The 16,957-nt window shown below is 45.3% G+C and overlaps 1 protein-coding gene across 1 annotated transcript in view; it reads left to right on the forward strand.

Annotated features, from left to right (window-relative positions):
- LOC147616472 (uncharacterized) overlaps window positions 1–16,282 on the forward strand; it is an 87,673-nt gene extending 71,391 nt beyond the window's left edge. The window contains exons 3-8 of the mRNA XM_086777540.1: window positions 13,171–13,315; window positions 13,397–14,076; window positions 14,307–14,614; window positions 14,735–14,812; window positions 14,923–15,419; window positions 15,568–16,282. Of these exons, the coding sequence (XP_086633666.1) occupies window positions 13,171–13,315; window positions 13,397–14,076; window positions 14,307–14,614; window positions 14,735–14,812; window positions 14,923–15,419; window positions 15,568–15,942 (2,083 nt within the window). The 3' untranslated portion in view covers window positions 15,943–16,282. The remainder of the gene's footprint in view (window positions 1–13,170; window positions 13,316–13,396; window positions 14,077–14,306; window positions 14,615–14,734; window positions 14,813–14,922; window positions 15,420–15,567) is intronic.
- The last annotated feature ends 675 nt before the right edge of the window (window positions 16,283–16,957 follow it).

Genomic DNA, 16,957 nt, shown 5'->3' on the forward strand with positions numbered 1-16,957 from the left:
GGTCTTTATTGGCCTGTCGAGTGTAGGCCTCTTGCGCTTTAGCCAACCTGTCTTTAACGGATTCTAGGATCTCCTGGTAAGACTCCGTCACTCTGTTCGCCTCCGGTACTGAAGACGACGTCCTGGTTAACAACGACTGAAAAGGCCTTCCAAACGCTGCCTCATATGGAGTCCTGCCAATAGCTGAAGAAAAAGAGTCATTCAAAACAGCTTGAACTAAAGGCAAAAACGATTCCCACTTACCTTGCTGATCGTGGACATAACACTTCAGCACATCAAAGGCCAACTGGTTGTATATCTCTGTCTGGCCATCTGTCTGTGGGTGGAATGCACTGGAAAAATTCAACTTAGTACCAAAATTATCAAACAATGCCCTCCAAAAATGACTAGTAAACTTGGCATCTCGGTCTGACACTATGGTCCTAGGAATCCCACCAATCGGGTACCAATGCCGAATGAATAGCTGGGCAACATCCTCGGCGGTCACATTGGCCCTGCAAGGAATAAGCATAACAAATTTGCTGAACGTGTCAACAATAGTCAAACACTGTGTATTACGCTTACTCGGACTGGGAGGCAGATTTGTGACAAAGTCCATCGAAATGTCTTGGAAAGGACCCTCAGGAATTGGCAAAGGCTGTAACAACCCTATCTTCTTTCCACGAGGAGCTTTCACCTTTTGACAAATGTCACAGCGTTGTACATATGTAAACACATCACGCCTCATCTTTGGCCAATAGTATTGCCGTTCTAATTTCTCCAGAGTCGAATTCATGCCACTATGACCACCTGTAATGGCGTCATGGGCATCATGGAGAAGAGCTGCCCGGAATGATTTCATGACACACAGTCGGCCTTTGTAGTAAAGCCAACCATCGCGTATCAGAAAATGGCATGGTCCTGTGGCATCCAATGCCTGTTCCCACTGAGTACCGAATTCCTCGGAATCCGCGTACGTGTGCTTCATGTCTTCCAGTCCAGTACCAACGAGGTCAAGTCTAGTGGTCTGAATCGCAGATACTTGTCCCTTCCTGCTCAAAGCATCGGCCACTGGATTGGCCTTTCGTGGAAGGTACTCAATCATGCCACCAAACTGCTGGAATATCTGACTCCAGCGGTGTTGTCGATCACTCCACTGTGCACTTGGCATCGTCTGAATCCAGCGCAATGCCTGATGGTCAGTGCGGACCTCGAAGTCACGGCCATACAGGAAATGTTTCCAATGTTTCAAGGCCTGTATGACTGCTAGGAGTTCACGATCATAGACTGAGTAGTTCTTTTCGGCGGGCAGTAACTTACGAGACATGTAAGCTACTGGATGACCATTCTGTTGCAATACACCTCCAATTGCGATGTTACTCACATCGGTGATCACCTGAAATGGTTCGTCCCACGAGGCAAGTGCTAAACAAGGCGCTTCTGACAAAGCCACCTTGAGGTTCTGGAATGCCTCCAACGCTCGTGGAGTCATTCGAATCTTTTGTCTCCTTGTTTTCACTCCCTTTAGCAGATCGGTGAGGTCTGCCGAGAGATCAAAAAACTTGTCAATGTGGGTGGAATATGCCTGGCATATACCCACAAATGATCTAATGTCATAAGCAGTCTGAGGTACTTCCCAGTTAACAATCTCGGCCACTTTAGCCGGATCAAGTCGAATGCCTTCGGCACTGATTATATATCCCAAGTAATGTACCTGGAACAGATAAAATTCTGACTTCTTTTCATTGACATAGAGCTCGTTGCTTTCCAGCAACTTAAGGACTTTCTCCACATCAATGTCATGCTGCTCAACTGTAGCTGAAAATATGAGTATGTCGTCCAAAAATATGAACACACACACTCCAATCAACTCCCGGAAAATACGCATCATCATGCGGTTAAATGTAGCTGGGGCGTTCGTCAAACCAAATGGCATGACCACAAATTCATAGTGGGCCCGTTCTGTACGGAAAGCTGTCTTGGGGATGTCCCCCTCAACAATCCGAACCTGGTGGTACCCACTCTTTTAATCCAATTTAGAGAACACCTTAGCTCCATTCAGCCTCTCGAGAATATAGTCAATTCGAGGCATCGGGAATCTGCTCTTGATAGTCAGCTTGTTGAGTGCACGATAATCGACACACAACCGAGAAGACCCATCTTTCTTCTTGACAAATAAGATCGGTGCTGCAAATGGCGACACGCTGGGGCGGATGAAGCCAGCTTGCAACAATTCTTGGAGTTGGCGGTCCAACTCCGATTCCATTGCCTTAGAAAGGCGATACGGAAACTTGCTCGGGGGTTCCGAGCCTGGGAAGAGGTCAATCTTGTGATCCTCCGGTCTGGACGGGGGAAGCTGGGGAGGGAGACTGTCCCGAAGAAAAATCTTCTGGAACTTTTCATGGAGAACCGAGTACTTCTCGGAAGCACTGGCCACCGTCTGGGCTGTCTGGACGTAAATCATCGCACACTGTGCGCCTTTCCTGACTGCTCGCTTAGCCTGCAAGTGGCTTATGAGCGGAAAGTTTGGAATACCTGGCTCACACTTAATGGTCACCGGGGTGTTTGACACATTCCGATCAATCTGGAATGTGTGCTTGTCCCACTTGACATCAGGAAGAAACTTGTGAAACCACTGGATACCCAAAATTATGTCTGCTCCTACAAGAGGGGCAACCATAAAGTCACGCACAAACTCTATGCCCTGAATGACTAACTTAGCACCTAGAGCTTCATACTTGACGCTCGTTGTCATACCTGTGCTAAAACCCTCAACCTGTTTGTCCACCGGAGTCAGCTCGAAACGGGCACGCCTAGCGGCCTCTTCCGTGATCACATCCTCCGTGCTGCCGCTGTCAAACAAGACAACGATTCTCTGGCCACCAATGTAGCCAAAGGACTTGAGCAATTCGTTGCGCTCATACTCCTGGTCATGGGCGCCCTTCTGCTTATCTTCGAGCTCCCGGCTAATAATTGCTCCAACTGAAGCACCGGGGGTTGAAGAATTAGGGGTAGCCGCTGGGGTCTGTGTGGGAGCTGTGCTCACCACGGAAGCTGTGGAGGCGGCGGCGGCCTTTGGAGGCTTCTTCGGACAATCCCGAGAAGTATGTCCTTTTGTGTGACAAAAGTAACATCTACCCTCCTTCCTGTACTGAGCAAGCTCCTCAGCACTCAACTTGCCACCTGTCTTGCCTGCCTCCGCTTTCTGGTCTGGAGTAAGCTTAGACGCATTGTTCGAGTTCTTGGAGCCAGAGGCTCCCGGGCTCTGTCCTGGGGAAGACCCCGTCTGGTTCTGGCTTTTGCCCCCCGAGGTGTTAGCCTTGGGAGAAGCCGGCTGGGAAGTCTTGGACTTGCCACCATTGTGTTTCATTTCTGCACTCTGCGCAAGCGAGAGTGCGTCCTCAAAGGTGGCTGGCCTAAACATACGCACCTCCCATTGGATTTGCGTGTCCAAGCCATACAAAAACTGCCCTTTCTTGTCCGCATCAGATAAGCCTAATTGTAGACACAAGGTCGAAATTCTATTGGCAAACTGAAGGACTGGTTGCGCATTCTGACGCGCACCCCTGAACTCGTCTTCGAGTCGCTCAAGGTAGTGGGGCGGTAAAAACCGTTGCTTAAGGTCACGGACGAATCTCCAATGCACGCATCTGCATCTCAAGCAAGGAGCTTGGCTGCGGCTGTGACCCTGCGAGAGGGTCCCTGTGAGACGAGGATCTGGTATCTGGGATACGGAAGGAGAGGGAGGAGGAGATGGAAAACGCGACGCTGGCGAGCGAGAACGCTCCTCCAGAGCCAAAATCCGCGCCTTCTGCTCATCCAACTTGGTTGTCTGGTCTGCGATTGCTCGCATCATTTGCTGGAACATGTCTTGTACACTCAAGCCAGGTGCCCTAGCTGGGCTGCCTGGTGCACTCTGGTCCCATGGTTCTGGTTCTCTCTCGTCGCCAAAGCTCGCCATAGCGGGAAAATGCAATTCCTTTCCGGAACGCAATTTTACCATCCACTATCTGTGTGGGAGACTTCCGGAGGCTTCCGGAGGCTAAAAACCAACCGTCCTTCGAGGGACAGGAGTCACTCCGAAAGGGGTAGTCCACCGGCGTCTAAAAACCAACCACACGAGCGAAAAAATTTTCTGGTTTTCTTTGCTGAATCTTTGTCCTTGAAGTGAGCTCTGATACCACTGTAATATGCGGAAGCTTCGGAGAAGGATCGGTACTTCAAAACTCAGAAAACAGCACTCTTTTCGCGACGGAATTAACGCACAAACTGAAAGACGATGTGCAGAAAAATAGAGAGAGAAGGGGGAGATGGAGAAGGACACAGTATTGGGTCCCAATTACCCTCTGTAGGGCCCCCACCACGGATGGTGTATTTGCTTTATTAGAATGATGTAAATCTGAAAACAAATACAAAGTACTTGACCTTTTCTTGGCTGGAAAACCTGCCCTTGACCTTCAGTCCTTCACCCCTTTGCTTTAGCAATGTTCTTGGCTGTCCTGGCCCTTGGTTGCTTGGAGCACTTGGTGAGTTATGACATGAGTGAAATGATTTATGTCTTGGGTATTTATACCCTCTACTATATGCAGTCGGCTGGCTTCAGGGAGCTCCACGACTGTGTCTTGTTAATAAAGTGCTTGCACACTTATAATTAATACTGTCCAGCCTGCGCATATGTTCTGGGACAGCATCCTGACTGCTGGGCATCATGCGCATGGGTGTGGGACTGCCCCCCACACCTGGCCGACTGGCTAGGTAGGGTTTCTAACCCTGTCGGCTGCCTGTCCAGCAGCCCTAGGGCTGGCCGACAGCCCTTCCAGCCCAAGCCATGGCTGGTGGGCACAATGTGGGCCCTCCTGGCCCCTTGGGGGTGGTTCTACACCTCCCCCATGCCCATTCTACAAGTGCAAGTGCAAATCCTCACACTGGGGTAGCCCTATGGCTGGCCCCATCTCTACATGCAAACCTACATGCCTACAGAGGCCTGGCATCCAGTTGCAAACCAGATACACAGAACATCTGACATCATTCCAGAGGGAGACTCACAGCGCGGACTGGCACTGCTTCATGTGCAGGACAGTGCACACCTGACCTTGGACTCATGTGCAGGACAATGCACACCTGACCTCGGACGACTGAGATGGATCCCTGGCTGACTCGTCCCGGACTGGGCTCACATGGGACCAGTTCACCATCCCAAGTCCTGCACCTTCTGTACAGAAATGTCTACGTGGCATCCAAGTGCGGGATGCACGTGACAGTATGGGTACCCTCAATGGCTTCGCTGCACCGAGCTTGCCATATGTGCCAGGCTACAATGCTACTGCAAATCTCCCATCTCTGGCAAGATGTCAAGTCCCCATCGATCTCCTCGTAGAGCAATCTTGAAATAAGACTCAAAACTTTCAAAACAAAGCCATAAAACGTGAAGGGGGTGCAGGCCTGACTCACCACCCAACCATGATAGCCGTGGGCAAAATCCACAAGACCTGGCTGTCCCCACCGAGCCACGAGCTGAGCTAACTAGCAAGATGCACCGACCAGTCTCTACTCCATGACCTCCCTTACTGCCACGGAGCTACCCTCGTGGGCCTCGAGACTGCTACCGGCCTTGATTGCATGAAGCAGGTGCATGTTTGCACTAGATCTAGGCTCTTGACCACAGAGCTCTCGCAAAGACCCGCGAGAATCTGACCAACTGACTGACCTTGGCCACCCTTTTGTAGGCTCTTGGCGGGTCACCGAGCGTCCACACTTTGGCACCCGTCCGTCAGTCCATCCCTAGCTCGGCTCGCCAATCAGCATGCCTAGCTCCAAGCTATCCCAAGCCTGGAAGCTAGTCTTGTGTGCGTGCTGCACACGGTAGATACACTCTGTGCACATGACATACTCCTCTTCCTCTAAGAGCTCACTGCTAAGCTTAATAAAAACCTTGGGTAATCCCTCTGAAGGTAGTCAATGTCTCCCATGTAGCGTCCTCCTCCACACGATCCTTCCACTTGATCTTGTATTCCGTGAGTAGCGTATGCCGCAATCGTCTTTCACGAAATCCAAGAATCTTTTTTGGTTCGTGTGGCACAAATGTCGTATCCTTGACATCTATGATTTCTTGAGGAGTAACTAATTGGTCTGTTCCACCCAGTACTTTCTTAAGTCTACTCACATGAAATACGGGATGAACTTTCACATGCGAAGGCAAGTCCGATTCATATGCAACTGAACCAATCCGGCGTTTAACTCGAAATGGTCCGCAATATCTAGGGGATAGTTTCGGAGATCGACGTGTCCGTAAAGTCTTGGAATCTTTTGGAACTCGCAAACACACCATCGTTCCTCCAGAGAACTCTCTCGATGAACGATGTCTATTAGAATAAAATCTGTCTCTGTCTTGAGCACTTCTAATAGATTCCTTCGCAACTTGTAACATTTCTTGCATGTCTTGCAAAAAGGTATACGCTGCATCTGAAGTCGTGAAAATCCCACGGTAACAAGTGATCTAGGTTGAAATCCGGACATAAGCATAAAAGGACTAAAAACGGTACTTGTATGCTTAGTACTGTTGTATGCAAATTCTAACATAGGAAGATAATCCTCCCATGAACCCGGTCTTTTGGAGACATGCACGAAGCATGTCTTCCAAAGTCTGCTTCACTCTTTCAGTCTGGCCATCAGATCGAGGATGATCCGAGGAACTTAGATTCAAAGCTGTTTCCAACTTCTCAAAAACAAGCCTCCAAAAGTCACTTGTAATCTTGGAGTCCCTATCACTGACTATGTCCTGCGGTAAACCGTACAATCTAAACAATTGCTCGATAAATTGCCTTGCTAATTGCGTAGCTATAACAGTCTTCCGTGTAGGTAAAAATCTAGCCATCTTTGTCAAGCGGTCCACCACAACTCAAATAGAATCGTGGCCTTGACATGTTCTTGGCAATCCGGTAATAAAATCCATGGAAATACTTTCCCACTCATTACTTGGGATTTGCAAAGGATGCAACATCCCAGCCTGCCTAAAGCGTTCAACTTTATAAATTTGACACTTGAGGACATAATCTTCTACATACCCTTTCATCTTTGGCCAATAGAAAGTGTGTCGCACTAAAGCTAATGTCCTGTGTACCCCGAGGTGTCCAGCAGAAGGGGCATCGTGACACTCCTTAAGAATCTTGGACCTAATGTTCGGGACGTGTGGTACACAAATTTTGTCATTACGGAACAGTAAACCATTCCGAATCATCCACTGGACTCCTGCAGCCTAAATGGTAGGTTGCTCAGTCATTGAGTCTTGGTCAATCAATGAGCTCTGTCCTGGATTCTCTGCCAATATGGACTAAAATAACTATCAATCTTGCAAAGCCTTCTCAATGACTGAAATAAGTCGGTGGAAATCTCGGTGAACGACAAAGTATTCACCGTTTTGATCCGACTAAGCGCATCTGCTACACTATTCATGGACCCCTTTCGATAGCGTATCTCAAAATCAAAATCTTGCATTAACTCTACACATCTAGCTTTTTGTCCTCTCAAATCATCCGCATCAGACACATACTTAATTGACTGATGATCAGTCAATACCACAAACTTGGAGCCATATAAATAATGTCTCCAAACCTTGAGAGCATAAATGATAGCATAAAGCTCTTTCTCAAGGTCTGGCCAACGAGATTGACTGTCGTCCAGCTTTCGACTCTCGAAAGCAATAGGTCTACCATCTTGGAATAGAGTAGCCACGATCGCATAGTCACTCGCATCGGTCTCAAAAACATAAGGCCGACTAGGAGCAGGTAGTGCTAAGGTAGGTGCTTCCTTGACTTTATCTTTCAAAAGTTGAAGGCCGTATCCAAATCGTTATTCCAAGGGATAGGCTGGATCGACTTACGTCCATGACCTTTCAACAAGTCTAATGAGCTAAGAGTATTCCTACACAGATTTCCGAAGAAAAACAACAAAATCGAGAAAAGAACGAAGTTGTCTCACCGTCTAAGGTATTGGCCAAGCTAAAAACTTCTGCACTCGGTCATAGTCAATGCTCAACTCGTCTCGTGTGATCTTGTGTTCCAAGTAAATGATTTCTGTTATAAAAAACTCACATTTACTAAATTTAGCATACAGTCGATTCTGTCTTAAAATAGTTAAGACAATCATGAGGTGGCTAACACGATCCTCAAGAGTACGTCTGTATACTAAAATATTGTCCAGGAACACAACCACAAACTTCCCCAAATGTTCACGAGAAAGATCGTTCATCATTTGTTGGAAAGTGGCTAGAGTATCAGTCAACCCAAAAGGTAATACGAGAAACTCGTAATGGCCATACCTAGTCCGAAAGGGGGTTCTTTCGACGTGCCTTTCACGAATATGTATCTAGTGGTAGCTAGTACGTAAATCTATCTTTGTGAAATACTTCGCTCCCACTAAATAGGCAGCCCTGACTCGAATTTCCTTTTCTTCTCGTCCTCACTGATTGTCATGAATGGTGTGACCTTGAGAAGAATCTGCCAAAACTTTGAAACATACGAAGAAACGGATTCGCCTTCATCTTGTGTCAACCAATCCCATTCCTTCCGTACATTTTCTCAAAGTGAGGAGGAAGAAATTGATCATAAAATTGCTCCTTAAAAGTACTCCAAGTATGAGCAATTGTTCTGTCTAAGAGCTTTGCCATCCACCAATCACTTGCAGTCTCTTTTAGATGCATTCCCACATGCCTGAGCAATGAGCATGGATTTCTAAATGGGATCCTTAGTGCAGAAGGCTATTTCAAATTGTCTTATGAATGCAAGTGCCTTAGTGGTGTCTAGTTTTCCATTATAGCTCTCAAACTTTTATGTCCTTGTCCCCCAACTTGAATTCTTTGACCTTCTTGTCGTGTTGAGCATCCCGCTCTTGTTCATCATCTCCTTTGACATATCTATGATGACGGGGATGCCCAGATCTAGGGTTTGTTTTCCTGTGCATAACCGTCCACTCGGGATAGAACTCTTGGAGGAACATACCTAGAGGGTAGAGATGTCACCGACAATACATTTAGATCTTCCTCATCTCTCATGTGGGCTGAAAACCTTTCGCCATCTGCTTGGGCTGCATGCCGATGTACATCATTCCGTCGGGTTGCATGCCCTCTCATATCACTTGGTCGGATTGCATGCCCACTCACATCACTTGGTCGGGCTGCATGCCCTCGCACATAACTTGTTCGGGCTACATGCCCTCTCACAACATCATTAGAAGTCCCTTCACGGGATTGCCTGCGAGGTTGCCGTGTGAAAACCCACTTGCTCTCATCATCTGAAACAACATCGCCACGGCTTTTCAAATAGGCAACATCCAACTCTCGAGGTTTCTCAATCCCCATCTGTTGTACAATTGCAGCAAAAGTGACCACATCTGCTTTAGCCTAAGACTTGGACTCAATAACCCTTTGTACATTTGCGTCCCTTTGTAAAGCACGGAGCTCTTCATGCTCGTTCATCAAAGCATCAAGATCTGTTGACCTTCAGCCCTAGCAGCTAACTGTGAATCGTTATCGTTACTTGCCAAAACCCCAACTCGGCCTCTATCTCTATCCTCTTCCCGCATGTGGCGAACACGAGTGATAGAATCCTCCAATCTAAATGGTTGGCAATGATGTATTTACCAGTCTTCAAATAGAAAAAGAATTTCCGTGCCTCGGAATCACTCCCTACCAGCTTTCCAAGAATGATATTGAACAGATTGTAAGGGTGCAACAGTGCCCCTACACAGACAGGAGGGCCACGAAGTCTTTCCATACCCTCACTGCCGCTTAAACTAAAGGTAAGACGAGGGCCACCTCAAAATCCCAACCTTCTTTCATGGATAACGACTCCTTATAGCCATATCCAACATCATGTATGGCATAAGCTTTGCAGAAAGCCAGGCTCTGATACCAATGTAATGGAAGGGCAGTTGTAACACAGAAATCTTATCAATCATGAATACTAATCAAACACATGAACATGCCAGAGAAGAGAGAAGAGAAGACGACTCTCCACAGTACACAGAGGCCAGAAGATGGGCTGAACCCCCCCTCCCCCCCCCCTTTGTGGTTAGATTACCAAAAAGGAGTCTGCTTCAGATACAACCTTGCGGGTGCACAGGGATTCTCCATTGGCTAGCACTTGATTCTTCCAGGACAAGATGAAAACAGTAGCAAAACATAAGCTAAATTCGGTGTTCCTTCACAGAACGAGAGAGCTTTCCCAACTTAGAGCACATGTAGGACCGCCATGGATAGCCCACAACATTCCCACTCAGCCTGGGACAGCCCTGTAAGGTTATCTCCAACCCTGCCAAGTCCATAGAGCCATAGTTCATATCATACTCGTATTGTTGTTGAAGCAAACGTCTACTAAAGTATGGTAAAATGGTGTATAAAACTAGCCTATCATTCTTGCTCTTCCTAATTCTAATTAGTGGTGTTTATGCTAGTGATTGTATGTTTTTTTAACTGATTTTGGTTAATTTGTTTTTAGAATAAAAAATTTGAGAATTTTTTTTTGCGGAAAGTGTCACCATTGCTGGTCTACACCTTGTAGGTACTAGGCTTAGGCTGTAAAGAACCTGGGCCTCAAGTTGGGCAGTGGGCACTAACTAGGCTCGGGCTCTAAAAAACTTGGGCCTCAGGTTGGGCACTGGGCTCTATACTATGAAAAAGCCCTATACTGTACCAATGTACTGCACATACTTATTAGTACATAAAGTACATAGTATGTACTATGTACATTCAAGTTTTCAGCCGTCAACTTTCAAGATTCAGTCTTCAAGTTTCAACTTCCAAGTGTCAGATTGTCAATATTTTTAAGTCCCAACTCCCACATGCATATATAGCCCCAAATTTAAGGCCACATGTGAAACTCTACCAGGAGCTGAATCGTACTTCATCATACCTATCATTCTCCCTAACGTATGTCAGTATGAAACGTATGATATGAACTATGCACAAAGCAAATTGACCAGCCTCAAGGGGCTGTACCAGCAGCCGACCAGCCTTCAGAGCTTCTAGCAGGAGTCGGCCAGCAGTCTCTTCATGCCAGAAAGAGTCGGCCAGCACATAGGGAACAGTCCTCCAGTCAACCAGCCCTCTTGCTCCACCAGAAGAAGTCGACCAGCAGCTTTTTGATGCCTCAAAGCAGCCGGCCAGCACCAGAGGAAACTCAGATTCAATTGAGCAACACCCAGCAGGCTTTTGATCTGGACAACCAGTAGTTTTAGCTCTCCAGAACAGGTCGACCAGCTCCCACCAGCCACTTGGAAAGCATGCGACTGCTTCACCTCCAGCTTTAGAGCTTCCCCCCGCCAAAAACAACCAGGCGTGTGCTTTTTAGGTCAAGAAAGGGGCACCTACAAGAAATCAGCCCATAAACTGTCCAATGCCCGTCCTTTGGCCGCCACGTGTATTAAAAATAGTCCTGCCCAGTGTGTACAGCTTATAAGTTTGCCCGGTCACTTATAAATGAATGTGGACCTACATCAATAAATATTAGCATGTGAAAACATAAAGCTGTAAATTGAGTTTTCAGGGACACTTACCACCTGTAAAACGCATGTAGACCACGTGTCAGTCCAAAACAGGTGTGCACATACACGTTCAGAGGGTGCCTAGGCGTCCCCGGCCCCGTGGGCAACACAGGCAGTGATCTCAGGCATTGTCCATGCAAACAGAATAAGTCATCCAAAAATAAAATTAAGGTCATGCACACACATGAGTGCAACTAGACTGGAAGAAACACCCATCTGCTGAGTTGTATCAATCAGGTAAAATGTTTAGGGATCCAGAATCCCTTCGGACTCTTCCCAAAACATAAGTACATGTAATCATCAGGATAGCTAGTCCCAAAACATAAGTACATGTAATCACCAGGATAGCTAGTCCCAGGAAAAACACACCATGTCAGGGTCTACAAGCCATACATGTATTGTCATGTGAAGCTCAATATGCCACACATGTATTGTGCATCCATTGAGGATTAGGTGTCAGCTTACACCTGTGGCGATAATGCCCATGAAAATTCAGGAGGAGGCCTATAGAGAGCCCAATATGAACTTGCCTTTAATAGGTAAAAGATTAATTTTGAAATTAGAAGCTTGCTACCTTTGATTTGTGAAGTGAGAACCAAAAACGCAGAGGTTGGGGGCGTGCTGCAGGCTGATGCGATTGGTGTGGATGTGGCCGATGCTGAAGGCGGCCAGCAGCAGGTGTAGCCACCATTGAGGAGAGCGCCAACAAGCTGCTATGCATGCGTTGCAGCAACACAGCAACACACTGTTAGCAGCGTTATTGGGGGCACGACTGAAAGGGCCAGACCGTGCACATTGGCTGGTCAGTACCTGGAGCAGTGCAGGGCTTAACAGAAACTTGCCAGAGAAGGATGAGAAGCTGTGCTGGCAGACAAGGCTGATGCTTGCTGCTCAGAAAAACGCGCTATGATGTTGGTGATGATGGCGGCAGCAGCATCAAAATATGATGATGATGATGATGCTGATGGTTCACTCTAGCTCTGATGCCATGTTGGTATCCAATCTGGAGCTCAAGTTATGGAGGGTGGAAGATTTCCATGATGTGAGTGTGGGAGAGAGACGAGGGTTCAAGGAGAGATGAAGTTTAATCGATGACAATGGTGGAGAGAGAGAGAGAGAGAGAGAGAGAGAGAGATGTCGCACAACTCAAATGATATTCATATTCTGGAACCACCCAAGTACATATTTTTATAGGCATCAAGCCTCACCTTTTGACCTAGACCTTAATAAGGGCCCTTTACACCCTAAGAGGGTGTTCACACCAACTTCCAAGAGTGTTCACATCAACTAACTCCGAAATATTGAACAGTTAAGCAACTCATAAACTTGTGATTTGAAGCTTGAAACCCCCAAAAACTCGAAATGATTAGTGCTAATCACTTGCATAATGACAGTAGGCTGAAACTGATGAAACGCTTGGTTTGGTCTGCACTTTCTGAGGTTTCACGCTTAGGAGGAGCTTCATGTGGAGCTCCTCAAATGATACATTTTTAAGCTACAAAAGTTCATCAGATGCATTTGGGTGTGCATGTGCATGCAGCAATGCTGTAATTCTAGCTGGCTTCTCAACATTAAAGGGAAATTTATCAAAGTTGGATTCTTTGATGGGGGAGAGTTTTGATCCTAACAGAGTGCACGTTTGGACTGGAACAGGCTTGACCAACAGGGTAATTTTATGAACCCTGTAGATGACTCGTTTGCTCCAGATTATTCCAAGGTCATTAAGAACCCCATGTGCTTCCTGAAAATGCGGGAGAAGGTCTATGCTGAACAGTACACATCATGGACTGACTTTGTGGTGAGTTACGTTGAACTTTTCAGCTGTCTTTTGAAGTTAGGTTCTTGGTTTCAAACTTATGTGGGATGCATACTTTTTCAGAAAGATTTTGAGTGCATTTGCACCAATGCAATGAACTATAATCAAAAGCGCTCAGAAATTTGGAATGCCGCAAATTCAATGCTGCGCCAAGGCAAGAGGTGTTTGGAACAACAATCATCTAGACATAAAGCATTTTTGGGCATTTGCAAGAAGGTACAAGATGGCATGAATATCCAAGAAGATGGATTATCAGCAAGAGTGAAAGTGGAGCAAGCTTGTGAAGCACCTCAGTCAGATGCTTTAGTTGAAAAGCTCAGCGAAACTCACCCAGATGAGCCTACCAACGTCTCTTCAAACGTAGACCTGGTTTTTGATTCTGCCGAGAAACAAGCTCCTATCTCCACACCGATAAAATCTGCAGTCAGTGAAATGGGCATGGTGGAGGCACAAAATACAGTCTCTGACAGGGCCATTTCTCCCACTAGCTCTCCCACTAGCCAACGGCCCTTTGAAAAGAGCTTGAAAGAAGATGTGATGGTTGAAATACTCGAACTTTTACCTGGAGAGGATAAGAGGTTGAATTTTGAGGATCAAGCAACAGACTGTTCTAGTTCTTTTGGTGATACTCAAAATGACCTTATCGATGAGATGGAAGGCCAGAGCTGTGAAGTGGAGTCAGAGCTTCGTGATGGGAATGGTGCCAAGGTACTTACAGAAGAGAATGCTCCACCTTCAAGAAGGTAATTTCTCAACTGTATTGTGGGATTGTTTTTTATTTGTTTGGTGCAGAAGCTTCTAGAACAGTTTTATTCACTTCCAATGGTCACTGGATGCATAGTTGCTGACGACAGGCTATGTTTTTGTAGTCCATGACTTTGAAGCCTTTGTATTGTGCTAATTTTTTAATCTAGTTAAGCTTTGAGGTGAAGATAGAGGCTGTAAAGTTTTTCTTGCTTGTTAATGTGCTCAGGAAAAAAAGGGCTTTGAATTCCGAGTGGAAGACATACAGACAAGGTATTGAATGGCGGTGTCGCTGGCTTGAGCTGCGGGTTAAGGAGCTTCAGGCTGAGTCCAGGAAGTATGGCCAAATACTTGCAACCGCTAGTAGCCGGAAGAAGCAACAGCTAGAGCAGAAGCAGGATGGTTCAGTAACAAGGACAAGTACTATGGTTGGCTACACTCAAAACCGTGTTCTTCGGCGCAGACGAAGACGAAAGGCAGAAGAGAGTGTTGATTCGAAGTCCTACATGTCAAGGCATCCTGTATTTTCAAGATATGGTAAAACTGGGGAACTTCCAATGACCTGCACTAACATTGATGTAGTTTTAGATTTGGTTTAGTTACTTCTGCTCTTGTTGTATCTAATTGCCATGTTTTATACCTCTCTTTTTTTTACAGGAAAAAAACAGCAGCGCAGTCAAGAGGAGTTGTCAACTGAGGAGATGATCAGGGATGAGAACCAGCAAATACTTGAGCGTATGATTCTATCTTAAACTTGTGTCATGCATGGTATGGTGTAATGATCTGATGTTAATGTGAGCTTTCTTTCCGTTCTCTTTGATGAACTCTTTTGCTTATGATTGCAGTTGATGACTTGAACCCTGACTTTGAGTACGAGTTTGGAGATGACTTTCTGGTGGAGGAAGATTCTATGGAACAATACCTATGGCACATCGAGGCATTGCAAATGCATGTTTCAAAGTTAAAGAACCAGCTGACCAGAGGTATCTCAGCTCATAGAAATGCAACGAAAGCCCAGTTCAGAGATGTTGCCTCGTCTTCTCCACAAGCTTTGGCCCAGTTTTCTCTGTTAGGGTCTCCGCGGAATTTGAATGGGCCACCAACACAATTGCATAGTCCCAGCCGTTTGGGAGCTCGTTGCATGTTAAGTGGGTCTAAAGCTCATGGAGGAACTTCTACAGCTCGTAGGCGAAATAGTGACTTTGATATCAACAATGTGATTATGCCTGTCAATGTGATGGCCAATTATGTTGAGCCTGCAAGGCATGCATTCATTGAAACTCCCCATTGGCGACTGCTAGATTATGTTTCTGCTCCAGATGAAGGTTGTTCTTCTGAGGAGGTATAACACTTCAATCCAAAAGTTTGCAATGGTAATATTGATCATGTGTACATGAATCTATGATTTGCAGTTAAAGTTTACAATTAAGTTTTCAATGGTATCTGCAATGATGATGTCATAACACAGTTTTTGATTTGATTACCCTCAGGATACGGATGATGAGGTTTACAGAAGACGTCATATAGAGATGCAGGTGAAAGAACGGCAGCAACAGTATGCCCCTTTGACCAAGAGCAGAAATGTGACTTTTGGCAAAGGGAATTCCAAGAGTAATGCTGCTGGGAAGGGTTTTGCTGTAGGTACAACTGATGGGGAGCTTGTAGAGGATGAACCAGATTTCCCAACTAGTTTTGGGTTTGTTCCCAAGCGAAAAAGGAGGAGGAGGGAATCAAGAGACATTGCATCAATAACCAAAAACATTGAACCGTTACTGAATGCTTCACACAGGGAGGCATTTGAGGGATGTAAGCAAAGTGAAACATTGGACGATGGAAATTATTATGAGAAAATGAACATAGACTAAGTATATACACAGCATATTGTGATTTCAAGTAGTGTGTACAATTGCTAAACCCTTTACATCTCTTTGAATTATCGCACACATGCAATCTGTTACTTCAATTCAGAAATGTTACTGGATGAAGGTGGCATTCATAGCACATTTTGCACTTCATATTTTAAGAGTGGACGTGTTAAGAGTTGTACATTACGTAGAAAAGTGTTCCATGATATGAGCATAGAAGCACTTTACTAAAACATTTTTCCATTTTTGCTTCAAATGGATTCATTTGAAATATTAGTTACAAATGGCATTTTAACATTGATTTTGTTCATAATATATATACACCGACATCTTTGCGAAATGTTAGTGTATCATTTTATTTTAGTAGTTTTCCAAGCTGGTAATTGGAGTAGGATTTTTTTTCAAATGCGAGAGGTTACTACTAAATAACACATGCCAGTGAGGTAGATATGAACCTTGTGTGCTCTCGTTGAGATAAACTTAGCAAAAAGGCAAAAAGAGGGGTTTGTTTTGCTATTTTACCAGATTATTGTGGATTCTACCGACAATCCATTGTTGCTAAAATTCAAATTTAAATCATAATTGTCAAAACTTAGTGCTATTAAATCAACAATACAGATCTCTGCTGTTTCTCGCTAATATCATTAACAAGCAAGACAGATCAGCCGTTTCATCAACTCAAAACAGATATGACTTGTATAGATGAGGATTACAGCACAGCAACAGCATAAAAATATCACAACATAACTTTCAAAATTCTACTTCATATTACATTACAATCTTTTCTTGAAAAAACTACACTGTAGTGTTAAGAATTAAATTCTCTTGTTTAATGATTTCTCTTTTAAAAAATAGAAACAGAAGCATGCTTTTTAGCAAGGTTTAACATGAAAATGTAAGTCTTGAAAGATTCCTTAACCAGCTAGAGTTACAGATGAACTCGCTCTTTCTCCCTTAGATTCAAGAAGATATTCGCCCTATGCAAAAACACATGTACACACCCTCTTGCGAACTT

This window comes from Cibotium barometz, chromosome 38 (genome assembly GCF_041138505.1).
Source record: "Cibotium barometz isolate CiBa-2024 chromosome 38, ASM4113850v1, whole genome shotgun sequence".
NCBI classification, from domain to species: domain Eukaryota; kingdom Viridiplantae; phylum Streptophyta; class Polypodiopsida; order Cyatheales; family Cibotiaceae; genus Cibotium; species Cibotium barometz.